The sequence below is a fragment of the Nasonia vitripennis genome, chromosome 1 (genome assembly GCF_009193385.2).
Source record: "Nasonia vitripennis strain AsymCx chromosome 1, Nvit_psr_1.1, whole genome shotgun sequence".
NCBI classification, from domain to species: Eukaryota; Metazoa; Arthropoda; class Insecta; order Hymenoptera; family Pteromalidae; genus Nasonia; species Nasonia vitripennis.
Genome location: NC_045757.1, coordinates 5538160 through 5562517, shown reverse-complemented (window position 1 = coordinate 5562517; position 24358 = coordinate 5538160). Strand labels below are relative to the sequence as shown.

At 41.0% G+C, this 24358-nt stretch overlaps 6 protein-coding genes across 16 annotated transcripts; 2 read left to right on the top strand and 4 right to left on the bottom strand.

Annotated features, from left to right (window-relative positions):
- Window positions 1–147: 147 nt before the first annotated feature.
- On the bottom strand, window positions 148–8036 carry LOC100115640 (serine/threonine-protein kinase 11-interacting protein). 3 transcript variants are annotated; one of them, XM_001600257.5, is made up of 19 exons: window positions 7785–8028; window positions 7585–7688; window positions 7262–7506; window positions 6949–7189; window positions 6016–6876; window positions 5449–5940; window positions 5294–5372; window positions 5060–5234; window positions 4860–4986; window positions 4595–4789; window positions 4088–4165; window positions 3504–3639; window positions 3230–3351; window positions 2930–3106; window positions 2613–2803; window positions 2438–2535; window positions 2160–2362; window positions 1776–2080; window positions 148–1709 (listed from the first exon to the last, which is right to left on the bottom strand). In XM_001600257.5, exons 3-19 carry the CDS (start codon window positions 7490–7492, stop codon window positions 1497–1499), a joined length of 3924 nt encoding a protein of 1307 aa, XP_001600307.1. In that variant the 5' UTR covers window positions 7493–7506; window positions 7585–7688; window positions 7785–8028; the 3' UTR covers window positions 148–1496. The 3 variants fall into 3 exon arrangements, with proteins under 3 accessions (XP_001600307.1, XP_003427841.1, XP_016845711.1); XM_003427793.5 differs by lacking the exon at window positions 4088–4165 and having other exon boundaries at window positions 7785–8036; XM_016990222.2 differs by lacking the exon at window positions 3230–3351 and having other exon boundaries at window positions 2930–3024.
- A 2-nt stretch (window positions 8037–8038) lies between these two features.
- Window positions 8039–9596, top strand: LOC100115683 (DNA-3-methyladenine glycosylase). 6 transcript variants are annotated; one of them, XM_032598164.1, is made up of 4 exons: window positions 8039–8285; window positions 8358–8584; window positions 8654–8783; window positions 8917–9596. In XM_032598164.1, exons 2-4 carry the CDS (start codon window positions 8486–8488, stop codon window positions 9510–9512), a joined length of 825 nt encoding a protein of 274 aa, XP_032454055.1. In that variant the 5' UTR covers window positions 8039–8285; window positions 8358–8485; the 3' UTR covers window positions 9513–9596. The 6 variants fall into 6 exon arrangements, with proteins under 6 accessions (XP_032454055.1, XP_031778137.1, XP_031778138.1 ...); XM_031922277.2 differs by having other exon boundaries at window positions 8654–8849; XM_031922278.2 differs by having other exon boundaries at window positions 8358–8590.
- Window positions 9581–14529, bottom strand: LOC100115731 (vacuolar protein sorting-associated protein 18 homolog). 4 transcript variants are annotated; one of them, XM_016990224.3, is made up of 16 exons: window positions 14315–14526; window positions 14090–14207; window positions 13832–14015; window positions 13607–13767; window positions 13364–13540; window positions 13155–13202; window positions 12761–12950; window positions 12341–12681; window positions 12145–12261; window positions 11968–12080; window positions 11784–11895; window positions 11081–11717; window positions 10785–11009; window positions 10573–10724; window positions 10055–10500; window positions 9581–9978 (listed from the first exon to the last, which is right to left on the bottom strand). In XM_016990224.3, exons 2-16 carry the CDS (start codon window positions 14168–14170, stop codon window positions 9915–9917), a joined length of 3048 nt encoding a protein of 1015 aa, XP_016845713.1. In that variant the 5' UTR covers window positions 14171–14207; window positions 14315–14526; the 3' UTR covers window positions 9581–9914. The 4 variants fall into 4 exon arrangements, with proteins under 4 accessions (XP_016845713.1, XP_032454009.1, XP_016845714.1 ...); XM_032598118.1 differs by having other exon boundaries at window positions 9586–9978; window positions 14291–14529; XM_016990225.3 differs by having other exon boundaries at window positions 9586–9978; window positions 14090–14226.
- A 311-nt stretch (window positions 14530–14840) lies between these two features.
- On the top strand, window positions 14841–18226 carry LOC100115768 (DNA-directed RNA polymerase III subunit RPC5). The gene is made up of 7 exons (XM_001600349.5): window positions 14841–15217; window positions 15572–15825; window positions 15897–16090; window positions 16164–16336; window positions 16417–16621; window positions 16703–16905; window positions 16981–18226. Exons 1-7 carry the CDS (start codon window positions 15167–15169, stop codon window positions 17431–17433), a joined length of 1533 nt encoding a protein of 510 aa, XP_001600399.1. The 5' UTR covers window positions 14841–15166; the 3' UTR covers window positions 17434–18226.
- LOC100115809 (arylphorin subunit beta) lies at window positions 18212–21926 on the bottom strand. The gene is made up of 6 exons (XM_001600380.5): window positions 20631–21926; window positions 20026–20368; window positions 19562–19962; window positions 19189–19505; window positions 18757–19133; window positions 18212–18686 (listed from the first exon to the last, which is right to left on the bottom strand). The coding sequence occupies exons 1-6, from the start codon at window positions 20865–20867 to the stop codon at window positions 18256–18258; spliced, it is 2106 nt and encodes a 701-aa protein (XP_001600430.1). The 5' UTR covers window positions 20868–21926; the 3' UTR covers window positions 18212–18255.
- Window positions 21927–22029: 103 nt separating this feature from the next.
- On the bottom strand, window positions 22030–24354 carry LOC107980803. The gene is made up of 3 exons (XM_016983235.3): window positions 23201–24354; window positions 22683–23137; window positions 22030–22613 (listed from the first exon to the last, which is right to left on the bottom strand). The coding sequence occupies exons 1-3, from the start codon at window positions 24119–24121 to the stop codon at window positions 22094–22096; spliced, it is 1896 nt and encodes a 631-aa protein (XP_016838724.2). The 5' UTR covers window positions 24122–24354; the 3' UTR covers window positions 22030–22093.
- Between the last annotated feature and the right edge of the window lie 4 nt (window positions 24355–24358).

Below are 24358 nucleotides of genomic sequence, written 5' to 3'. Positions count from 1 at the left end.
CCTAGAGTAGAAAAAGTCCCTATCGCGTTACGTCCTACCAAGTGACTTGCATCCAAGATTGAATTTCCCTATTTCTCCGCTTTTATCAACAATAAATAGGCATGGAATAAATTTGGAATACGTAAATAAATTATACAAGTTTTCATATATTTCGATATAAAATGATTCGTTTACTGTTTATTTATTTATTTGAACAATTGCAATATACATTAGCAAGAAATTTCTCAGTAAACTATTTAATATGTGTTTGATAAAATCAATAAACAAGACACTTGTAAGTGGGTCAACCAAAAATAAAAATTTATCTAATACAAATATAATTTTACTACTCTATGCATTTGCATTTCAAAGCACATTAGCTTTATATGTATAAAAATATTTAGTTTTAAAAAATCACAAGAATTCTTGTTATTTATTATTTATACATCATTTATAATCATTGGTTAGTAATTGTCAATTTCACGCACAAAAATATTCGTCCGATACATTAAAAAGATAAACGATCTCAAACAAACACTCGCGTTAATGATATAGTTTGTTGAAATACGAGATTGTTAAAAACAAACTTGCATCAGCAAATATACTCCAAAAACTAAAAACATGAAAAATAAATTCATTGCATATAAAACCATGTAAAGTAGAAAGTACGGTACATAGTTTTATTAAATTCTTGTAGCAACAAAATTATTTTTGATATCAATCCTAATAATATTAATAATCATAAATATAACAATAATACCAACTATCAGTATTAATAAGTTTTAGTAAAGGGGCACACAGGTGTGATTTCGTAATGACGTGCGGCCTTTAATAGGCAGTTGGTAAGTTTATCATCATTCTCAAATGTACACATTAGCTAGAAAAATACACCGCGCTCAACGAAATATATATCATCCATTAATATTGCCTCTCAAAACTGGATCGCAATGCGTAGCAGCATATATCGTAGGTTTAGCTACATCATCTTCTATAATTTTCTTTTTAAGGCTTACAGTAATCATTATGTACAAGTAGGCTAATTTACGTATCACAGTCACAATGTAACAGCGAAATCTTTTTAATCGTAAGGGAAAAAGAGAGTCGTACACAAAGAAAGTTACGTGGGGATTTTGATATTGCGGCTGCAAAACAAGTTGGCTCGAAATACTAACTAGTCGAAAATTATGCATCTGGATCTGTTTTGAACAGTAATAAAACCGTGGAAAATAAATCAATCTTGTTAAAAATATGACGCTCGGTTTGCGTCGCTATAGTCTTTTGTGCGGTATTTCATTTATCTAAAATAAAAATCTTGTAGAGTTGATCCTCGCTCGAGAGTGATACATCTACCAGCCTCAGTGCTGCGTTTTATATTTGAACTCGTTATCTGTGAGGCCATAGAGAAAGTAAAGATAGAGTACACAAGTCATGATGATTCGCTTGATGTAGAGAATATTGCGCATAAGGACGATGCCGATGATCTGCTCGCACTGGCGCAGCAAGCAGTCTGTCTGTTGTCACGTCTCCGTTGTAGCAATTATGCCGCTCGATGCAGGCACCTGCGGTCCATTGATTTGCAAGGGCACCGAGAATAGCTCCTCCCATGGCGGCCGAATCGAGTTAATTACGGCCTCAGCTGCACCCGCTGATACTAGTTCTAGGTTCCAAGTGGCTTCAATGCCCGCTACCTCATCCAACAAGTTCAGACACAACGAGGTCTCATTGAAATCCTTTAAATTGATAAAATATGTAAAATTTATTGATATTTATAAGATAACGAAGATCAACAAACTTACCACTTCGATCAAATTACTCATTCCCTGTTCGGTAATGATGCTCGGGAGTTTATTATTCCCGGGTAAGAGCCAGTGACACTTGTCTTGGATTATGACCAAGCTTGATGATGTTACGATCAGACCAGATACTTTGAGTTTTATCGTTTCACTCGGAGACGTGAGCACGGCCGACGAAAAAAGTGCAAGCAGCCTAATTGAATCCTCTTCCTTGTGAATTTTTGAAGATTTTAAAATGTTCTTGATAGAATCGCTGCAGTACTGAGGAACCATGAACTCTACCTCGCAACTGGCAGGAAGTGGAGAATCTGAAACACCAAATTAGATCGTCAAGTTTGAACTGTTTTTTGATAGCAAAAATATAAATTTATTCAAATGTTGACCGACCTGTTAGATAAAATAGGAAATTCGACGTTCTTTGAAAATCTTGTAGAATGCACAGAACCACGTTGTTAGTAGGACTCTCCCCGGGTTTGTTGGGCTGCTGCAACTCGACTAGTACGCCTTGTTTGAATGGTAGTGGAGCAAAGGATCTGAGCCTGTCTATCGTCCAGCTTGATTCTTTATGTAGCCATCGTTGGGGGTCCTCGCTATTCGTGCAAATAATGATCAATAATGATCTTATGGATAATTATGAAAATTTGTTAATGGTATTTATTACTTACCCCTCTAATCCGTTAATCCGCAAAATATAAACCTTAGCCGTAGACATTACTAAACATCCAGGAAAAGTTTCCGTCGATGACTGAGTCAAAATATCAGCCTAAAAAATAATTTGTCTATTAGTCTCTATTTTAAATATCTAGAGAAAACATTAGAGTCTGTTATAGTGATTCATACTCGTAACAAAAACGCGAGATCTTCGTTTTCGTGCTCAAAAACATTCAATATAATGTGAAGTTTGATCCGATGATCAACGTCGCTGAAATTCGTGTAGGAATATTGAATGCTAGTGCCTACAAACTCTGAGCTCTCCTCAGACTTCGACATCGAATCTTTGGATGGTCCAATCTTCATACTCTGGAGTAATTCTAAAAAATACAAAATAAAATAATTTACAATGCTCAGATAATAAATGCAAATTTAGTTTACTTTTACATTGGAAAATGAGCAATCGTGAATCGTGATGTAGCATCTAATAATGAATGAAAACTCACCGCCCAGCATCGATGTAAGATTTGTTACGGGAGCGAAAGAATTCTCCGATTCCTGAATCTCGCCTTTGACCGTCTCGGCATCGCTGGTGCTTCTGCTAGTGGACATTTCACTGGTCTTATCCAACAACTTAAGGGTTTTATTTTCGTAAGCGGTACACACACTGTCAGTCAATGAACCTGCGAATGACGTTAGTCGCAAATGAGGGTTTCGATGAGTTTCTCTACTACATTAGTAAATGATATTTCCCCGATTGGCTTCATGCTAAGCGAAGAGATAGCGAAACACAGAAAAAATCAAACCTGATGAGCTACTTTCAGTTAGACCTGCCATAACGAGAGTTGTGTCTGGAATTGTTAATAACGAGGGGGCGATAGCTACGCGCCGCTCCTCGGATGACTTTTTTCTGTGCGGAGTCGTTGACCTGACAAGAATTCACTCAGTTAGAAAGCAATCAAACTAGGCTATATGAATCAAGACAGAAAAGCTCAATTTTACGACACATCGGCGCTCTGAAAAGTATAGTCAGAAATCGCTAAAAGAAACGCAAAAACAACTTTTTCGAGCATCTCTTACTTCGATCCATCGTCCAGGACTTCTATGCTGCTTTGACTGGGATTGCTTAGTATTTCGATGTCGCTCTCGTATTTTTTGGTATTAATGCTGGCCGACGGCGTTGACTCTCGTGATTCTTCTAGACTCGTCGCTGAACCTGGTGATTTGGAAAAAGAAAATAAAAAAATTGACAACATTAGTGAGACGAACATCGTTTTGATCATATCGGTACATGATGTGAATATAAAATAAAAGTTGTTGATTTTATAACTGTGCAAAGATGTTTATATGAGCTGCATATTGTTTGAGTATGCCTTTTTCAGCTATTTCGAAGAGATAAGCACGTGCAATTAGATCATTGTAGAATATATGTACAGTACAGTGTGATTGTGTTAATGAATAATTATAGATTAATTTTGTAAATATTGTAAAAAAAATACTGACACATATGAAATACATCCAGTAAAGTGCAATTTCACACACCGGTCTTAAACAGCAAAGACAATACTGATATAGTGCATACAAATTACAATAAGCAGACCAACGTACGTACGAAAAATGGGCGGATAATGTATGATACAAAATAACTTGTGACTTAAGCTTACAGCAGATTTGAGCTTGGGGGTGCGAGTCGAAGTGCACCAGAGAAGTGGTGATGGATATAGCTCCACCCTCTGTTCCACCTGCACCGGGGATTAGTTATTGTTACACGATTGTCCGAATCGAAATCGAAAATAAGAGTTTCATTACACTGAGTTAGACGGTAGCAATAGTCAATTATTGTACCAAATTCAACGAATACTTTGTACAATTTTTGCATAATTTCTGAAAGAAACATCGCTAAATACAAAGCAATTACATACTTCTTATAAAATAAGTTATGTTGCCTATTTACTGCAATTTTCGATCCGAGTTCAAAAAAGAAAATCGAGTATGACAGCGAAATTGTCAAAAACATCATGCTATTAATGATTATCACACGGTTGGGAGTAAAAAATACGACTTTGTGTAAATGAATTAATAAAAATCAAACTATTAGTCGTTAAAAATCAAATGTCTCTACGAGCTATGTCTACCGACTAGTCTATAAGGTCGATCGCTGCTAAGCTTACCAATGCTGGACTGTGAGCTCGAGTGAGGTAGCTGCGAGCTCGATGATTCGACAGGCAGTATTTCTCTCTGAGATTCTGCGGGCTTGAAACCTTTCTCGGGAATCTTCTCAAGGCGCTCTGGTGTTGGTGTCGGTAACTCGTCGCTTTGAATTACCAGGGTACTCTTGCAGGTTGGACATTTAGGTGGTGCACCAGCTAAACATTCATAATTTTATGAATGATATGGATGAATTGCGTTGAAAAAATTTTGATATCTAGATCTTACCAGACATGGATGTAACAATGCTGTTGTCTGCATCTTGAGAAAAGTGAGTTGAACATTTCATGCACTTGAAGACTTTGAGTAACATTGGTTGAATGATTATCATTTCGTTGAGTGTTTCTACGATTTTCTGAAAGCAGGATAATAGTAAACAATTCAACTCTCTCAACTTGTACGATATTTCAAGTATTAAAAATAATTACTTTGGCCTCATCAAGCTCGGTGATGTAAGTTCTAGCCTGACGATCCTTCCGCGTAGTATCGAACGTAATGTCAACGGTTGTCGGAGTTCCTCTACCCAAAACGCAGGAAAGGACCGTGTTGGTCGCCCAGCGGTACTTTATTTTACCGGTTATAGAGTCCCTCTCCTTTATATCTCTGAATGAACGAATGAAGTGTTACTTTATTATTAATTAACCATTAAGTGTTGTACGTACTCTGGAGTAATGATCAGCAAAATCTCATCGGGCGACTCGTTACCCCTTTTCTTGAGCACCAAATACAGATCTCCTTTTTCTACAAAACGAAATAAAAAAAAATTAGAGAAAATAGCAATCGAATTTAATTCACATCATGATTACTAAATACAAACCCTCGTCAGGATCATAAGAGGTCTCGAGTATCTCCTGCACCTCATTCGTCGCCGTCGCAAGCTCCTCGTTCTCCGCGTCGGTCTCGGTTTCCACGACTATGCCCTCATCGGTGCTCTCGTATTCGCGCTCTATTCTGCGCTGTTCTGTCTTATCCTGCTTGGCTTCTAACGGCGCGTCTTTTAAGTAATGTATCTGGGCATTGCCTGACGGCGGCGGGATTGGCGATATGGAAGCGGTTGCATTGAGTGACTCTACCACTGCTAGGCCCTGTTGTGCTTCCGTAAAGGTCGAAGAAAACGGTGATGAAGTTAGGTCGGATTGTAGCTGTTGCTGTAAAGGCGAGGTTCCAAGAGGCGAAGCTTGTAACTGCTGTATGCCCAGTATGCTTTGCACATGGGCAGCTGCTTGATTGCTTAACCAGTTATCCTCGCCGTATTTCGCGCGCAGTGCCAGGATCTGACGTTTGGTTTCTAAGTGATCCATTGAAGCTTCTAAAAATATTAATTGAATATTTGAATTGTCATAATAGTATTAAAAACTCGAGTATAATCGATGAAATCGCTTACCGAGATATGAATTCGTGAGCGAGTTAGGTTTGGCCTTGGGTCGTTCTTTATCCAAGTCATCTTCTGCAATGACGGCCTCCCGGACGTTTCTTCTCTTTTTACCAGAAGATCTGCTTCCTCCAACCGTGACCACATCAATACTGCGCTCTAACGCGTCTGAACTCTGGCTGGTTGTCATTCGGCTACGGACTGGAGACTCGGTCCTACCAACGGTCTCCGAGTAGGTCTGCGTGAAGCTTGACGCCAACGATGATTCGCCACTGCCCTGACGACGACTGGTTCGTTGCATCGTCGAACGCATGCCGAACACTCGATTTTCCGACACGAAAAGTTTTTCGGATTTATTGAGTGGCTCATCATCCAGCACAAACTTGCTATCGCTCAACGACGGATGCAGGCGCTTGATGGTGTGAAGCCTATGACGGGGATGATAAGAGAGCGGATTTCCCTCGAGGCACACCCATATTAGCATCGACATCCTCTCTAAGGGCCAGAGCATTGAGTGATCAGTTAGGCAGTTGTAAGAGAGGTCTAGTTCCATCAAGCATTCAAGGCCTTGTAAACCGTCGATGTTATCGATGTAATTGTTCTTGAGTATTAATTTATGCAGATTATGATATGCAGTTTTGTGAAAGGAAGGAACAGACTCGAGATTGTTAAAGCCTAGATTGGCATTTCTAAGACTTGGCAAATACTCTAACTCTGTAGCCTTTTTAATGGCATTGTGACTGAGATCTATGGTTTCCAACCAAGGGGCATATTCCAGGGATTTGTCTAGGTGTGTCAGGGCATTGTAAGGCAATGCTAGTCTGTGTAAGGAGCCCCACACAAATCCAGCCCCAGCATCTCCACCACATGCAGCTGAAAATACGACATTATGAATTAACAACTTTTTTTGAGAACAATATGTAAATATGGTGTAAAGTGTCATACCTAGCAATTCATAAATGTTACCAACACCACGACCGCCAGAGCAGACAATGCACTCGAGTTGTCCACGAATACCTTGAATTCCCTTCACCATTTCCAAGGGCACTTTTTGCAATTCCAAATACTTCAAGTGTCTAAACTTGGTAATATCAACAGTGACCTTGGTATCATTAGGATTGTGTTGGATCTTGAGGCCGACTGTTTTTTGCACAAAATCATGCAAGAATTTAATGTCCCGAAAGACCTGATAATACAAAACAACTAATTAGCATATGCATTGACACAACATGTCCTAACTAATGACTCCTATGTCTACCTCATTGCGCGAACTGTTGCACACTTGAAAGGAGCTTTCCAAATCGTCAGTTTCGTTGATGATCACAGAGAATGCTCCATTTAGGTCAGCCAGTAGTTTTGTTGAAAGGGACAGCTTGCTGGTGGCACTCAAAACTTTATCTCCAGTATCCCTTAGCAAACCAGCAAGCTTGACAATCTCCTGGATCCCAGGCAGACCCGGAGCACCATTGGTACCCATTGTTCTTGACATGATGACTGTTGCATCTATCGATTAAAAATTCATTCACAAAGGGTCACACGCTTTCAGAGCAAACTTGAGAGTAACAAATATGCTACACTTACCAAACAACAAAACTCCTCAACAGTTTACACAGCCACTTCACCCAATTGTGTCATCGATGAGTAGCCCAGCTCATTGCACTGAGCCCACACGCCTCCTAGCAGATCTGCAAGCGCACATCGGACGTCAGTAAAAAGCTCTCGTGAAAATCTAACCATTATGTAAGCGCATTTGCCAATATACCCAGGACAAGATACTTAACCTGACGAGGCGTTGAGCCACTACAAAGCTCGTCGTTGCAACGCGTCACACTCAGGATGGCCTCGTTCCGATCGACGGCTTTGTTTTCCTTCTCTCGAGGCAGCAGTCCTCCATCATTGCGCTGGCCGAATGATTCTTCTTCCTCTCTAATGCGCACACTTTCACAATTGCACTCACTCTCTCTCTCTCGATCAGTCTGCACTGGGTCGTGAGTAAGTAGTCGCGAGTGCACACAGTACACGCCTGACGCAAACTGCGTATACACACCAATCAGCTGATTAGAAATGTCGCTGTACCGTGACGGTCAGAATGTCATACACGTGTCGTTTGTTATCGTCGAATATATGATAATAAATCGATGATTTCGTGATATTCGAATCGAGATTGTCATTGGTAGAGGCGATGCTCGAGAATCTACTCGAAGATATAAGGTTTATTTATGGATGAACTCTCTGGCGTCGCTTGTGTAGACGCAATATTTTTCTTAGATCGTCACCAGTCGGTAAGGTGACTCAAACAAAACAACAACAATAGCCTGCATTACCACTACCAGCTGATTTCTTTAAATTCGCAGGGCGCATGTGACTTTCGATCGTTCTCGCACGAAGGAAAATAAACAGAGAGGCCTTGGGATGTAAATATACAACGCTCCGATATCAGTTTTGGAGCAATTTTTGTCGACGAGCTGCGAGTTGTTTTGTTATGAAGAGAACGAGAGCTTCGACGAGGATCAAGAAATTGAACGAGCAGAATGAAAGCGAATCTCCAGCTGCTTTGGAGAAGGAGAATGAAGAAAAAAATGTGCAGGTCTTTGTTGGAACTGAATTTTTTATTTTTGTTATGGTTTGTAATTTAAAAATTAATTTTCAGAAAAACGAAAAGGCTCCGAAAAAAGTTGTGAAAAAAATCGCAGCTAAAACCGTTGAGGATTTGGAATCGATAAAAGATGAACTTCAACAATTGAACGATCCTCCGTCCACGCCATGGGAGAAAGAAATAAGTTCGTTGAGGCTCCCATTTTCATTTTATGATTCACCTTGTGAAACTTTAGCCAAGAATATGCTTGGTAAGTTTCATACAAACAAGAAAAAAACAAATAAGTTGTAAATAATTTTACAATTCCCCTATTTTAGGAAAGATTCTTGTGCGTAAACTGGACGATGGAACTATATTAAAAGGGAGAATCGTGGAAACTGAAAGTTACCTAGGAATAGTTGATAAAGCTTCTGCAACGTATCAGGGAAAAGTTACTCTACGTAATATTCCAATGTACATGGATCCAGGAACAATATTTGTCTACCTCACCTACGGAATGTATCACTGCTTTAATATATCTAGTGGAGGTGAAGGAAGTTCAGTATTCTTAAGAGCCGTTGAGCCTTTGGAAGGTATAGACAAGATGAAAGAGAACAGAAACTTTAAGTCAAGCTCCAAAGCACCAAAGAAAGCTTGCAAAGATTTCAAAGTTCATGACTTGTGTAATGGACCCTCAAAGTTGTGTATGGCCTTAGACATAAAAAAAGGACATACCAAGTATTCAATGTGTTCCTGGAAAGGCATGTGGATTGAAGAGGATCCAAAAAAAGAAGAGATCAAGATTGTTAATTGCTCCAGAATTGGAATAGATAGCGCAGGCGTTGAATGGGCGAGCAAACCGTTGCGATTTTATATTCTGGGCAATGAATCCGTGAGCAAGCGGGACAAGAAGGCCGAATCGAGTTTTTTATGACTCACCCGAAAATCCGTTGAATAATATTAATGCGCAGATTTTTTTACTTTTCTAAATAAAATAAAGAATTATTAAAAACAATAAGTATTCTTTATTAATGTATCTGGAAAAAAATCACATTGCACATAACAACGCGGTCATGCAACACAGTACCGTGAATTAAATTTTATCTTTGATCGGCATTTAGTATTCTAAAAATGCTCTGACATTTCATAATAATTATATATAGTAACTAAATATACGACTTTTTTATACAGATATAACTTCATAGAGTATATAAAATTCACGTGCGGCTATCACAAATGCATCAAATACACTTTCGTTTAACCATTACATCATAAAAGTGTAAAGTCTCTTATCAGTCCTTTCTACAGCGTTATTTACAAAACTTGGTTTCACGACTTATGCCCACTCCTTCATTACTCTCTCGTAGTCCTCTTCTTCTATGAACGGCTTGTCGATTGAGCTAGAAGAAATAATTTACATTAGCAAGCCATAGTTTTTCACATCAACATAAATAATTTAAAAATTGAAAAACTCACTCTATCATTAATTCGCCGCAGTAGAGGCACTCAGAAGCGACGAGGTCGTCAAAGTCGGCCTTTATCTGTTCCTTGGTCGACAGCGATGCCGAAGCGCTTCCGTCAGCGCTACCGGAGTGCGTGCTCTGGTTGTGCTTTGCCAGTTCGTCCGGTCTGGTGGAAGCGAGGGTCAGTTGATGCTGCAGCTCTGCGAGCCGTGTCTGTCGTTCGAGTGGTAGCATCGGTGTCAGGGCCGCCACGAGGCAGTCGCTGTGGAAACGATGTCCGCAGGGAAAGACGTAAAACGGCCGCAGAAGCAATTGAACCTCGCATGTGTTGCAGGTGTCTCTTGCCTGGACAAACGTGCACCTTGTGCGGAAGGCTTGAATGTCTTTGCGAATAATTTCAGCTGCTTTCGTCGCCTCTTCCATCTCTTCCTTGAGGTCTTGAACGTGACGATTGTATTCCTAAAATAATCAAGTTATGAATATAGTTGGTATACACAAATAAAATCAAAGTAGGATCAATAAGGTATGTACCTGTAGAGAGTTGCAGATGGCCTCTTTGAAATGATCGATAGTAACAAAGTCGGAGAAAAATGGTAAGATGTCTTCTATTCGGACCAAATCACACTGTTGTAGGAAGTTCATTGCTTGCTGAATGTCGTCTTTCTCTCGCACGACGTGTTCCGCTAGAATAATTAAGAACGTTAATACCAAGACATTTCAATTAAAGTATGCTAAATATTTACCTATTTTCAACCAAAGCTTTTTCCTTAGTTCGTCGTTTCCGTGATGCGAAGGCATTGCAGCAATTTGCTTGGCTAAATCTACGCTTATAGTCAAGGCCAAATCAACTGCTGTTGTCCAAAGACCCAACAATGCCGAAAGCTGTACGCAAGCTTCGGTTAGTTTAGCTTCCTGACAAAGACGGAGAGCGTAGTGGACATCGTAGTGAACCATACTTATATCTTGTCCTGAAATTGCATTTTTTTTTTACAATCGTTGATTCAAATGATCAAACGCCAATATTTTTAAATGACTATACCTTGAGAACTGATATATCGCATGACTTCATCCTTTTTATACCGAGCATAGAGAGATAGTAGAAAATTGTGTATCGCTTGCTCCTGACAACTTTGTTCGTAGACACAGTGCTCCAGATAACGAATTATTTCTCTTGCATGCTTTTCGTCACCGTTACAAGAGACCAATGCTGGTAAAAGCTTGGAGGGTTTGAGGTAGGAGCCTTGGGATATCAAAGCTGCCATAGTAGGCTTAGGCAGTTCCTGGAGTAAGATCCCGGCGAATTGATAAAATAGTTCCTTGTTCGCCTGACTCTTGAGCACCTCCAACGCCTCAAGATGGTTATTTTTATACAAATGCTGCCGTATGACCTCCTCATAGTTTCTGTTCATTATCGTGAGTCGAAGCAAATTGTCCTTGTCCCCATGACTGGCCATAATGTTGTATATAATGCTGCGATTTTTGCGTACGCATTCCTCGACTTTGTTTGTTGCTAGAAAACTATCAAACTGTTTCTGCAGCTCTATGTATCGCGGATTTTGCAGATAAGAGGTCTCGCTACTGCGCAGAGCGCCCATTTGATTCATAAAAAGTTCTACGACCCATATCACAATCATAGTGATCTGGGTTTTGTCTTGAGGTTTTAGGCCTTCTAGTTTCTAAAATTATATATAACACTCATTAAAATCGAGAATAAAAATTTATCATCAACGATCATTGCGTACCTTTTTGAGAAATGTTTTTAATGCTTCGGTTTGATTCTCTTGCAAAAATTTCAAAGATATTTCCTCAAAAGAAGAATGTGTATCTGCGTATACAAGTGCACTTGTATCATATCTAGAGAACAATAATTCATCAAGTATAAATTACTGAGAGCAAGAATTATGAATTTATGGACATTTGACTCACTCCTTATTTTCAAATAATTTCTCGGCTTGTTTTATCAGCACCTGATCTATATGAGCAGGGTTATCCTTACAGTATTGCTTTGCAAGCTCGAATTCGCCTTTCTCAATGTACACCTTAAAATCCCAAAAATTGTAAGCATATTTTGTAAATTTTCAAGTAAAATATGCATCAAATTACCTGCCAAACGTTGCGATCTTCTCTAGTTACTTTGTATTTGAATACTGCGCGTTCACTAAAAGCCCAAATAGACCCCGTCATTGGATCTTTCGTAATGTTAACTAATTTGCCAAAAGCCTGTGACAACAATTAAAACAATATTACGGTCAGAAAATGGCTATTTTTATATGTTTTAAAGCGACAAAGTGAAACTTACGTCGTTGTAAATGTCTTCGAAAATCAGTTCTTGATTCAATAAGGAAACACCCTTCACGTGATCGCTGTACAAAAGGAGAACGTGAAATTCAGTCAGAACGAACGATAGCGGTGCTGCATTTTTCTTTCTTGACACACTGCTGCTGAGTAGACTAGTTTCCGGGCATGGTAGCATTTGCTGATTGACTAGTATATTTTCAGGATCGACTTTAGAGTCGACCTTGGCAATTAGAATGCCAGTTTCGGTAAGCCAACTAAAAGTTTTTGGAAACTCTTGTGGGGAGGAGAAATATAATTGCATTTTTGAGTATGGTAAGGAACTTTCCAACTGATTAAAACGTTCTGTAAAGAAATAAATGACATGATTAATCTATAAGTACGATTATATCTCGATCATTTATATTATTAAGGTTTATTTTACCCTTTCTGTTCAAGTACTTGCTGAATACTTGCTGTAAAAGTGGTTTTTCATCATGGCTTGTAACAGCACCAATGTATTGATAAATACGAATCAGAGTTGTTAGTATAACAACATATTTGTCAGTATTTGGTATTCTTCTGAATTCCAAACCAGTGATTGGGGGTTTACTGTCCTTGCCAATATCAAAAACCTATAAAAGATTTAGTAATTTTAAATAAAGAGATATACACAGCACCTTACACTACTTTCTAAATAAACAAATAATAGTAAAACAATTAAAATTAACAAAATTTTTGTAACAAAATGAAAGTTTTGTCTAAGTAATGCATATTCATAACATTATATTTATAACAAGGTTACAGAAAAGAATGTAAATTTGTCAGCAGTAACTTACCAATCCCTCTAACTCTTTACTACCATAAAGAGGCAAATAATTTGGAAGCTTGGACAAAAAATTTTATCGAAAAATAGTCAATACATTTTTTTTAAGATTTCAAAATCTACTACTTGTCATTTTATGTATGATTAACAAAAAATTTTGTTAATTTTAAAATGCTATTTTTAACATGCAGCTATCCCTTGAAATAACAGTTTGGTTCATACCTGTCTCCAATACTGTTCTAAACTTGTGGTGAATATCTTATCTCCTTCTAAACCAATCTCAGTCTCAAAAATCAGACCTTTGGAAGTTCCAAGCAAAATTGGGCCTGTAGTAGTTTCTGAGGTATTGGCATAATTCCAACCAACTGCTGTAATTTCATGTCCTCGAAATTTAGATGCCTATAATACAGAGTATATCAACAATGATCCAAATATACAACAACAAAAATGTTCAAGATTAAAAACCTGTTTCAATTTTGTAGTTTTTCTGTGCAAATAGAATATTTCTGCTGCAGAAGTATTATCCCCTTGTTTTGGTATAGTTGTTATTATCAAATGCTGGCCCAAGGGATCGAGAAATAAACCAGATAGTCTCAAATTTCCAATATACTTGGAGATTTCAATTTCTAAAACAAAATGAATTATCATCAATTATTTATCAATAACTTGTCAAGAAGTTTTCAACATTACCTTCAGGCGTATCAGGATGTTTCATGTCAATTCTGAGTAGAATATGATTAGCCATTGAGATAACAATAAAATTACTGCTGACACACATGTGTGATATTTTCTCTGATGGCATGAAATTGACCTTCTGCTTGATAAATATTGGAGTCTCATCTTGGAGCTTCATCTGTATGAAACCTGTAGTGCTCTACAAGTTTAAAATTGCAATTGAAAAACCAAACAAATAAAAAAATTGCAAGCAAAAAATAAGAACTTGCATACAATATCATGTCTAATTGGTGGTGCCACTGCCTGCTTTGACCTTTGTGAGGCCTGCTCGTATTGGTCAAACACAGAAGTCATGTTGGTTTTTGAATTTTCCTACTCTGTTTTCCAAGGTCTGGAAAAATAAACAACAACTACTTAAGTGGTTTTATGCATTAACTATTTATTTGGCACCATTTGACACTTGAAAAACATAACCTGATCCACCATACACATACGTACATCTTAAAAAAGTCTCTAATAAACTGAAGAAAGGAAAACACCATCGACGACCGAGAAGAGAAAATCTTGGCACTTGCTCGTAATCATCCTAAAAACTAACGTGGAATGCTGGAATTTGGTTTAAAGAGATATAAAAATATACAAAATCGGGGCGTAGCGTAGCAGCAACGAAGATAAGGTCTATCTTCGTTGGTAGCAGTCGCCAAGAAAATGACAATTTCGCGCATGCTCCGATATAGTTGTCAGGAGGACCGAGGACCGGCCCGGATAACTCGCGTCTCTGATCACCTTAGGTGCAACGCGCGAAATTCAAAATTTTATTATCACTCATCTCTCAGAAGACTATAAAAGCACGAATGCACGCAGAAAAACTCAATAAAACGGAAACCCAGGCCAAGCACTAATAATAAAGGTCTGGCGAAAACCGCAGGCACCGTCCGACGGCACAGCGAGGGCTACCGTTACAGCAGAACCGGGTCAACGCATGCGCATAAAGTACGACGGACCCTTTCACCACTCCAGCCATCCAACGCATATCCCATTAGGGCCCAGGACACCATTGAGGGAGAAACCGAGGACAGGACAGACGCTTCAGAGGATCGAGGATCAGAGGAGAAAAGATCGAGAGAGATCAACTCGCGGGACGAGCTCCAGTTCAGTTATCTGTAATTCGTAAAGCACCCTTTATTCCAAGTCATCTTTTTGACGAGTATCTATAAATCTCGTCGCAGATCAAGTTTTCATAAGATTATCTTAACTTTAAACGTGGGGTCGGGCCTCGCATCAAGTCGGGGAAAAACACGCATCCTGGCTTTCCCGTAAACCGGGATTCTTGACGCAATAGCGAAAAAAATGTCAAAGCCCGAAGCGATGGAGGATGACGGTGATCCAGTAGTGAAGGAGGTGAGTTTTTACAACACGAAAAATCGATTTCACTCGCTATCAAGCAATTCTGACGATTATTATCAGCTTAGAGGGAGGTTAGGATTTAAGGTTAAAATACCTGATGAAATATTTTTTCAAAATTTTATTGAGTGTTAGATACTATTTTTACTAAAGTAGGGTAATAATAAAAGTAAGTCTTTGGAAACCTGAATTTGAATATTCACGCTAATCTATGAATTAAGAAATTTTAAAAAATTATTAGATTTACTTTTAAAAAAAGGTCTAAATATGGATTGTATTTATACAAGTAACTGTTTGATATTAGTTAAAGTATTATAAATCTTATGACATGTAATTTTTTATTATTTTTAGATTCCAGTATATTTGTCAAAAAGATTAAACGACAAACTCTTTATTTTCCAATATCCAATGAAGCCAGCATCTGACGGCTATGATAATGCCACATTTATCAAAACTAACATAAAACCAGACAATCAAGAAGTTGCAATTGAGGTTGAAATAAATACAAATGATCCTCATTACAATACCAACAGAGGTCAAGCTATTGCAGCTACTGCTGTATTGCCTTCAAAGCGTGATGAAGAGGATGAAAGGATTTTTGACAGGTTTGTGCGATTGGTTTTTTTTTTCTGTTAATACAAGTTTCTAAAATTAATTATGCAAATGTTGTTAACAGTCATATGATGGACAAAATAGTACTGCAATCATCCAGAGCCTTGCCAAGCTGTGATAATTATGCAATTGGAATTTATCAGGATGGTGAATTTCATCTGACTCCATTGAAGGGTATCATCCAAATGCGTCCTCAGTTTAATTATCTCGATAGAATAGATAAGAAAGGGAAAGACGATGGAAAGAATGATGGGGAAGGCAAGTTTTTTTTATTTTGTATACTTTTAGCTGTAATAGTTTTAATTTTTGATTATGATATGTGTTTATGCAGATGCTGAAGAGGAAGATGAGCCAGCAAAGCAAGTGAACGTTACATTTGCCAGAAACGTACCAGATTTCATCAAAAAGATGAGAGAACAATCTTTTCAAACTCGTGCCAAAAAAAGTATGGAGGAACAATGGATTAAATGTGACTACAAACCAGCAAACAGTAATTTAGCTGAGGTATATTTCAATTTTGTGATGAAGACTAAAATCAGCTTTAGCTAATACTCAATTTATTTATAATTTAAATTTATTTTCAGTTAACGAGAATGGAAATGATTTGTGGCACAAATGATGAATCTGTAAACAATTTAAATTTAAGCTCAAAACAATATTTGGACCTGTTAGCACCTCCCATAAAGGAGGAACAATTTTCAAAGGCTAACATACCAAGTCACACAACCTCTCTCAGCTACATACGTACACTGCCTTTACTTGATCAAGTTCGAATATTAATGAAGGATGGTAAGAAATTTCAAGCTAATTTAGAAATTTGAATTAGTCTAAAATTTAAATATTTATTAATCAATTCGTATTTATTTACAGCCAAAGTCATGTCTTTCGTTCAACTCAGAACTATCTTGGCTTCTGAACACGAGACGAACGCCATTTTGAAGTACCTGCAACAAGTGGCTGTTCTTGTACAAGGCAACTGGGTGGTGAATAGTGAATTGATTTATCCCAAAGACACTATGTCCGCTCACAGCGGAATTCCTGCCGAGCTCATGTGTAGAGCCAGGGACTATATTGTATGTAATTCTCAGATCCTCTTGAATATTCTACAAAATAATCATATAATATTAATTTTATTGATCTTTTTGCAGCTCTTGTCCTTCACCGAGCACGAGTTCGTCGACAGGCGAGCGGTCTCCTCTGTGGTCAAACTGCCTGCCGAGGAGATTCGCGAAATCTTCACCAACATAGCGAAACATCAGCCGAAAAAAGGCTGGCGGCTGATAGTCAACCCCAGCAAGGACTTTTCAGAAAGGTATCCAGATATAGCTCAACGTCAGGAGATGTTCTGGGAGGCCAAGCGCAAGCACCTGCGCGAGACCATGGAATCGCACAACCAGGCACCGCAGCGTCAAAGGCGGAAGTCAAATCGCGAGTCAATTGGATCAGAGAACGAGGAGCGCAACGCAGGTCGAGGTGCTGCCGGAGGTCGCAAGTCTCTGCGAGATTCGTCCGTCTCGGACAACGATAGCGCAACCGAGAGCATAAAACAAAAAAAAGCCAATCGGGGCAGAAAGGTCTCGGAAACTTCAGCTATGACGTGACCCAAGATTGCAGGTGTAGCACAGCTGATCATGAGCAGCAAGAGAAAAAAGACGGCGGACAAGTGAGCTGCATATAAACAGTCGCGTGGATCGCGCGTTGTCTTGATATACCACCGACGGAAATGTGGCAGTATCTTTTTTTACGTATAAGCAGGTTAACACAGCAAGTTAGATTTGACGATATTTTTTACTTTGAGAGGTTGCTGAATAATGTTTTGTACGATTCGTGCGTGAATTGCATACAGCTATTTTGTAAGCTTTACGAGAATATAATGTACATATTCGACGGTATGTACGTCATTGTGTAGATAACGATATTTATCCATATTCGTTTTGTATATACATATGATTGTTATATGTATTCATGTAGTAAAAGCTGTTTAACGATTTAAGTGCCACGTATGTAATTCTCGCATGACTTTCTCGATTTTTATTAAACGGCTCAACGACTGATGTAACCATTCTACCGCTGGCGATAGAAATATCTAGCCTAGTATTTGTTCACCAATGCACGGATCGTTTGCGATTGTGACGCAAAACCATTTCTCGCTATCTCTATTAAACCAGTGAACTGATTTTACCACGGTTCCACAAGTTCTTTTTTAATACGTTATCTTAGCTAGAAGAGTTTAGAAATATTCCGGCGGACCTCGAATGTTTGTAACGACAAGTTTTTGTAAATACGTTGTAAGTCACTAAATACTATAAGTACTACACTTATATGAATAAGAGCATCTTGTCGATCGAAGGGTTGATACTTTTCAAATACACACCCTTATTGCTTTTTGACAAATCCGCCGTTTTTATTGCACAACATTCCGCTCAATCTTTCTCTACGTCCTTTACATCCTCATGGAAAACTTTGATATCCTTAACCATAAAATTTCTCAGCCTTTCAAATCCTTCTCCACCAATCGGTCTGTCCAATGGAAAGCCCAAATCACGTCCATCCAGAGCCAGTCCACCAAACAGGGTTTCCTCGTCCAGCTTGTCTACCTTAGCTCCGTCTAGTCCGTGAAGACAGACGACAAGTCTTAGACCGAGTCCGGATCGATTGCCTCGAGGCAGTAGCAGACGTCGAGGTAGACCTAAATGAAGTTTGCGCGAGTGAACGATATCACGAGCCAAGTTTTCATCGGTTGTGCGAAGGGCGCGAACGATGTCACGGTTGTAAGCTTCACTGGATTGAGGATCAGACGAGTAGTAGGGCGAGTCGTTGCTGCTGCGGTCCAGCTTGTTGCTTCCCTGTTTTACTGAAGAATAAAAGATCGCATGTGTGAATCGAATCAACAGTCATGTCCAAAACCGGTCATCGGTACTTACGATCGACGATCCACCGATCCAGCTCGTAAAACTGCTCGATACTATCCTCCAAGTCCAACTCGTTTCCACGCGCGTCGACCTTGGGTCCCAGGAAAATTCTCACAACTCCCTTGGTCACTCGTTCGCTGGTGACGCCAATCTGGTACGCGAAAGCCTTGTGGTTCAATCTCTGCTGTCTAACCATCACCGTCGTCTTGGGACCGCAAGACTCTTTACGAGCCGCGGAATCATCCGCGAAATAGTGTACTCGCGGATGATTGAGAGTCGACTCGAACGAGTCCAAGTAGGTGACGAGCTTGTCCAGGTGTACGTAGTCTATCCTGATCCCGTCGAATCCGAGATCTGCAGGAGTGTAGACCGGCAAGTTGCGTTTGAACCTGGACACAGGATCTCATGTTTCTCAAGATGTAAACTCCCTTGCCAAGACCTCACCTGAGTCCCAAGTCGAGTATCCTCTTGTTCATCCTGAAGAATCCCGCGTCTCTCAGGCTGGTCCAGGACATTTCCAGGGCTGCGACTTGTCCCGATTTCTTCCCGGTTACTTCCGGGGCGAAGCCGAGCAGTCGTCGATACAACCGATCCAACGAACCGTAGAGCTTCGGTTGCGGTGAGTCATTGTTACCTTGGAGGGCGTTACAGAGATCGTTGAAGCTCGAGGACTCGTCCAGCTTCTTATTGAAGCTAGAACCAGTGCGCAGTTCGCCCAAATCGATCGCCTTCGACAGTCGCGACTCGTAGTGCTTGACTTCCTGATAAGAGAAACTTGCCGATTTAAAGAAAAATTGTTTCGAGCGTGTGTACTCACCTCCAGGAACTTGTACTTGGAGACGGGTAGGCGAGCTCCTGGCTCTCTATCCGGTACCGGCCACCCATTCAGATGAGTCATCCCGGACCGGTATCCAGTGGAGATTCCTTGCTCCCAGTCGATGTCCTCCACACGTCCCAGACCCAGAGACAGCCGCTCGAGTTCGTACCTGGCCAAAAGTGTCTTGTGCACGTGGTAGTACAACTCGCCCCGTAGGTGCTTGGGTATGCCGTTACTATTACAATTTTTCTCCTCACAACTCAGCCAGAAGGGCAGCTGGTTGTGCAGTTGGAAGTAGAACTGGTTGAGACCGACGTCATCCCGAAAGTAGTTCAGTTGGGAATCCGTGGACTCGGTGTGGCTTGTGTGGTTCGCTTCTATCACGTACTCGTCACCGACACCTACACTCGATCGATGTAAAATACTCTCGTTCTACTCCACCAATTTAAAAAATTCAATCTCACCCTCGATCTCCCCAGTCTTAGCCCGATACGCCTTGACCATCACCTCCGTCTCGAAGAAGTAATGCGGTACGATCTCGTACAGGTTCGGCAGCCTCAATCCTCTGGTGTCCTTCCTGTGAGCCAAGGCCATGGCGAAAGCGTGAATCCAGGCGACCTGAGGCACCTTTCCTGCATGGGACCAGGCAACCAGAGCAGCGAATTCGTCGAAGCTCTTGGCGCACAGGAGAACATCGAACAGCAATCGCACCTCGTCCACGTGTTCATCTCGAAAAGCGGCAAACGGCTCGTCTTGCGACACAGCTTGAAACCGGTGCAGATGATTCTCGAACTCCTTGGCGTGGGTCTACGGGGTATACATTCAATTCATTTCTTGCGTTTCATCAGACGCATGTTCAAGAGCTCATACTTGTAAAGGAAGAAAAAAGTTTGACAAGTTTGTGAAAGATTTATCAAGACAGAAAACAAAAAATCGTCGGCACGTGCTCGCGTCGATATGCGTATATGTATAATCTCTATCGATACACATAGATATATATGCGTAAAAATCAGTATAGCTGTACCCAAGAATTACGCGCGTGTATACACACACACGCGCACACACTCACATGGTTCTCGCAAGCGGCACCGACGTCTTCAAGCTTGTAGTTCCTCAGCCGTTCGAAAACCTCGGGATGATTCTTCGGAGCTTCTCTGCTGCTCCACAGCAGCTGGAACACCACCTCCTGTTTCCGCAAAAAATCGGCCTCGGCCGAAGGTATCTCCGAGGCCCGAACAAGCCCTGCTATTATTGTTATTGTTATTGCAAAGAGGCCTGTCGAGAGAACGCCGCGATGAGACGTCATCGCGTGTATAGCGAAAGAGAAAGCAACTTGAAAAGTTCGACAATCGATTCGGCGAATGCTTTTATGCGTCGAACGGTGGGTCAGTTATCAGCCTCTTTATCGGCGAACTTTCATGACCCCAGCGGAGGGACTTGCGAAATTTTGTCGCCTTCTTATGCGGTTCATCATCCAAATTAATTGCTCGATTTGCGTAATGAGCTACAAGTTTTTTTTTAACGCAATTTCTAGATCGAAATTTCATCGGTCGGAAGTCGACGACGTCAGAGGGAGAGAGGAAGCAGTCTCGGATGCGGTTTCCGTCATTGATTTCGAGTATTCGTTCGCCGTATACGTATGTATATATAAATACAATCTCCTCTTGGCTTTTCGATAGCGAGGCCCGATAAGCCGGCACTATTGAGATAAAAAATCGTGACAGCGTCACTGAACAATGCTAACGAGTTGATAAAGACATCTTTTTTTCTCTCTCTCTCTCTCTCTCTCGTGTAATTATAGCTGTAGTAGGAGGCTTTTACCGAGTCAGCATGCACAATTATGATTTTTCACGGCGAACTTTCGAAAGAGAGCTGCTGCTGCATTGCGAGCGATAACGAGCGTATCTATGCTCTTTGCGATGATTAATTCGCTTCGACGAGAAATGCATCGCGTATGGCTCAAGAACAGGCGACAGTTCAAGTATACGCGCTGTGAGTAACAGCTAGAAGGAAACCGAAAATTCCACATCGGAAAATCCGCTGCATTTTAGAGCAGCTACTAGATAGCCGATCCAACCGAAAAACTTTCCTGCCGGATAAACTTTCCGAAAGTCTAGATTTTACAATCACACACGCGGATAAATTCCAGCCTTGTGGAATTCATCCGAGTTTTGACATTGTCATCCTCTCGCATTTACATAAGCACATATATCGACATCGCCCCTCGGTAATTCGCAGCTGTCAACATAAACTATATAGTGTGTACATATATTTTTACGATCCGCGTGCATACATGTCATTACCGCGGATTCCAAGGGGCCGCAAGATGAAAATTATTGCCTCGCACTTTGAAACAGTGCAATAATTCAGTGGTAGCGCGCGATAAGAGCCAAGCCTCTTTCTTCGCATAATTGCGCGCATTTACACAGAAAGCGATCGATACTACATCACACAGAGGCATTGCCGGGTTCAAGGATAGAGAGATATAACTTTTATTCGAATTCCATATCGAGTACAGCGTGTATATAATTTCTAATCGTCATCACCGTCGACCTTGACCTTGAGGACTTTTACCTGCGAGGCTCTTTTGGTTCTCCACCTGAAGATGAAGAGCTCACCGACGAAGACGAAAGCGGCGACGAGACAGCCGAACCCCAGGAGGAAGAAGTCGCTTTTGTAGGTGGTGTCCTTCAGCTGATTCACGATGTCACCCTCGTCGGTTGTGCCCAGCATTGCCTTGGACATGTTCTTCGATTCGCCGGTGTATTCGAGCCACCACCTGGTGTGGATGCCTGACTCAACGGCGCGCATGATTATGTCGTTGAAGCGGGAGGTGTAGGGCGAGGCTTTTCGTAGGATGTAGGCTCGAATGGCCGACCAGAAACAAGGCTTGGCGAACTTCATTCTGGGCTTGCCAAAAGAGGTGCGACTTTGCTTGATGAGGAAACGCGCGCAGAGGTCCTCTATGACGCAGACCACGTCTGCCTTGGCCAGAAGTCGCTCGGGACAGTATTGCACGTAGTTCGGTTGTCTTATCGCGCGTTTGCCCAACCTAAGGGATTCGAAGATTTGGGACGATGCTCTGATGATAATTTGGTTTTAAAGCAAGCCGCATACTCACTTTACCAACACCTCGTTGCCGTCCGAGAAGGTCATGTTGAACATGTTGGGATGGACGACAGGGATGAGGTCTGATATTTCCAAGTCCTCGTAACTCGTGAACTCCTTGAAAGAGTCGGTGTCCAAGTTGATGCTCGTCAGTTGGGCAACGACGTTCGACGAGTAGAAGAGCGACACCATGAGGATACAGCCGTAGACTAGTCTCTCGCGTAGCTTGATGGGTTGGCCAGGAATCGGAATCCCGAGGATCATCAGACCTAAGCTCAGAGGATGCCAAATGATGGTGTTGCGCTTGTCGGGTTTCAGGATGAAGGTGAAGAGCCAGATAGCTATGATTAGGATGACGATGCTCAGACAGGTGATGACGAAGCTAATGTCCAAGAGGATGTACGTCGTGGGGATCATCGGGACCACGGGACAGGCTTCCTCCATGCTGAGGTACGACGTTCTGTCGAGCTGCGTAGGCGGGATCAATGTAAAATCTCGTACGAGTCCACGCGCAAATTTAACTATACGAACCATAAAGGTAAACGGTGAGTACAGGTGGAAGCCTCCAAAGGCGATGATGTCCAGTTTCCCGTCCTTCACATCGGCCAGCATGCCGGTAGCGGAGCCATTATTCAGCAGCACACCATAGGCGGATAGAGGTCGAATAACTGGGCTGATCGTGAAGTTCAAAGCCTTTCTGATGGTCGTGATGAGTTTGCCAAAGACAGCCTTGTATTTCACCACTTGAGTGATCTCATCTTGCACTATGTCAGAGTAGGGAGGGTAGTGCACGAGACCAATGCTCAACGTGTAGCCGTGCAAATCGAGAAGCATGTTGGGATAGAACGTCATGTTGGGATTGAATAGCTCTCGATGGTAGTCCCGTGTGAATGGATTGTATTGATGTACTAGTCCGGGAGCAGATAGAGGATTTGAATAGCCGATTGTTAAATTGGGAGGGGCTGCTTCAACGTCCACTTGATACAAGATTACGTTGATCAACTCTTGCCTCCACGCGAATTTCAGTAGGTAGTCCAAATTTCTGTCCTTATTCTGACCCAAGACGAACAGCAGAAATCTCGAATTGAAGGTATCCCAGGCCATGTTTCGCAGATTCTTCGTGAATTCCAGCTCGACATCGTAAGGTGGTTCCGTCGTCTCGAGCGAACTGACGAACAAAATGCTCGATCTGTTCATTATTATGTACTGTCCCGTATGATCGAAACTCAGAATCTGAGTCGGATAACGGCTGGATATCTTCTGAACGATCGCGTTCTCTTGTCCCGGGTACTTCACATCGTTGATCAGATAAATCACTTGATGAACGCGAACCTGCTTTATCAGTGATTCGATCATACGGTCTATCGCGGCCAGTGTCCGCTGATTGGAGTAGAGGAAAACCAGAAGAAAAATCAAAGTTTGTGCGTAGAATTTGATGCTCGATAGCTGCATGATTTCGACGCGAGCATTGGAAAGCGTCTGGATTTCTTTCGCGAGGGATGGCACTGCATCGACGTTTCGATTTTCGATACTGTTGACGCTTATATTTCCGTTTATTTCCCGACGTTCGACAACTGCAATCCAACGCTAGTAATATCAACATTGATCGCTTGTAGTATGCAATTCCAGGAAGCGATCTTCAATTCAAATCATAGTTTTCAAGCTTACATTTAGAACATTTTTTTTTTT

Excerpts from the sequence above, each read along its gene's own strand:
- LOC100115640 (XM_001600257.5), bottom strand. The coding sequence starts at position 7,492 with ATGTCAAGAACAATGGGTACCAATGGTGCTCCGGGTCTGCCTGGGATC. Across the intron at positions 7,190-7,261 it reads GCAACAGTTCGCGCAATGAG|GTCTTTCGGGACATTAAATT; the intron begins GTAGACATAGGA and ends TTGTATTATCAG. Across the intron at positions 4,987-5,059 it reads CCGAGCTTGATGAGGCCAAA|AAAATCGTAGAAACACTCAA; the intron begins GTAATTATTTTT and ends TCCTGCTTTCAG.
- LOC100115683 (XM_008214790.4), top strand. The coding sequence starts at position 8,486 with ATGAAGAGAACGAGAGCTTCGACGAGGATCAAGAAATTGAACGAGCAG. Across the intron at positions 8,591-8,653 it reads ATGAAGAAAAAAATGTGCAG|AAAAACGAAAAGGCTCCGAA; the intron begins GTCTTTGTTGGA and ends ATTAATTTTCAG. Across the intron at positions 8,850-8,916 it reads TTTAGCCAAGAATATGCTTG|GAAAGATTCTTGTGCGTAAA; the intron begins GTAAGTTTCATA and ends CCCCTATTTTAG.
- LOC100115731 (XM_032598118.1), bottom strand. The coding sequence starts at position 14,170 with ATGACTTCTGTGTTTGACCAATACGAGCAGGCCTCACAAAGGTCAAAG. Across the intron at positions 13,768-13,831 it reads ACATCCTGATACGCCTGAAG|AAATTGAAATCTCCAAGTAT; the intron begins GTAATGTTGAAA and ends ATTTTGTTTTAG. Across the intron at positions 12,081-12,144 it reads AAGATCGCAACGTTTGGCAG|GTGTACATTGAGAAAGGCGA; the intron begins GTAATTTGATGC and ends TGGGATTTTAAG.
- LOC100115768 (XM_001600349.5), top strand. The coding sequence starts at position 15,167 with ATGTCAAAGCCCGAAGCGATGGAGGATGACGGTGATCCAGTAGTGAAG. Across the intron at positions 16,091-16,163 it reads TGGAAAGAATGATGGGGAAG|ATGCTGAAGAGGAAGATGAG; the intron begins GCAAGTTTTTTT and ends GTGTTTATGCAG. Across the intron at positions 16,622-16,702 it reads TCGAATATTAATGAAGGATG|CCAAAGTCATGTCTTTCGTT; the intron begins GTAAGAAATTTC and ends ATTTATTTACAG.
- LOC100115809 (XM_001600380.5), bottom strand. The coding sequence starts at position 20,867 with ATGACGTCTCATCGCGGCGTTCTCTCGACAGGCCTCTTTGCAATAACA. Across the intron at positions 20,369-20,630 it reads GTGCCGCTTGCGAGAACCAT|ACCCACGCCAAGGAGTTCGA; the intron begins GTGAGTGTGTGC and ends TATACCCCGTAG. Across the intron at positions 19,134-19,188 it reads ATACTCGACTTGGGACTCAG|GTTCAAACGCAACTTGCCGG; the intron begins GTGAGGTCTTGG and ends TCCTGTGTCCAG.
- LOC107980803 (XM_016983235.3), bottom strand. The coding sequence starts at position 24,121 with ATGCAGCTATCGAGCATCAAATTCTACGCACAAACTTTGATTTTTCTT. Across the intron at positions 23,138-23,200 it reads ACTCACCGTTTACCTTTATG|CTCGACAGAACGTCGTACCT; the intron begins GTTCGTATAGTT and ends CCGCCTACGCAG. Across the intron at positions 22,614-22,682 it reads GGCAACGAGGTGTTGGTAAA|GTTGGGCAAACGCGCGATAA; the intron begins GTGAGTATGCGG and ends CGAATCCCTTAG.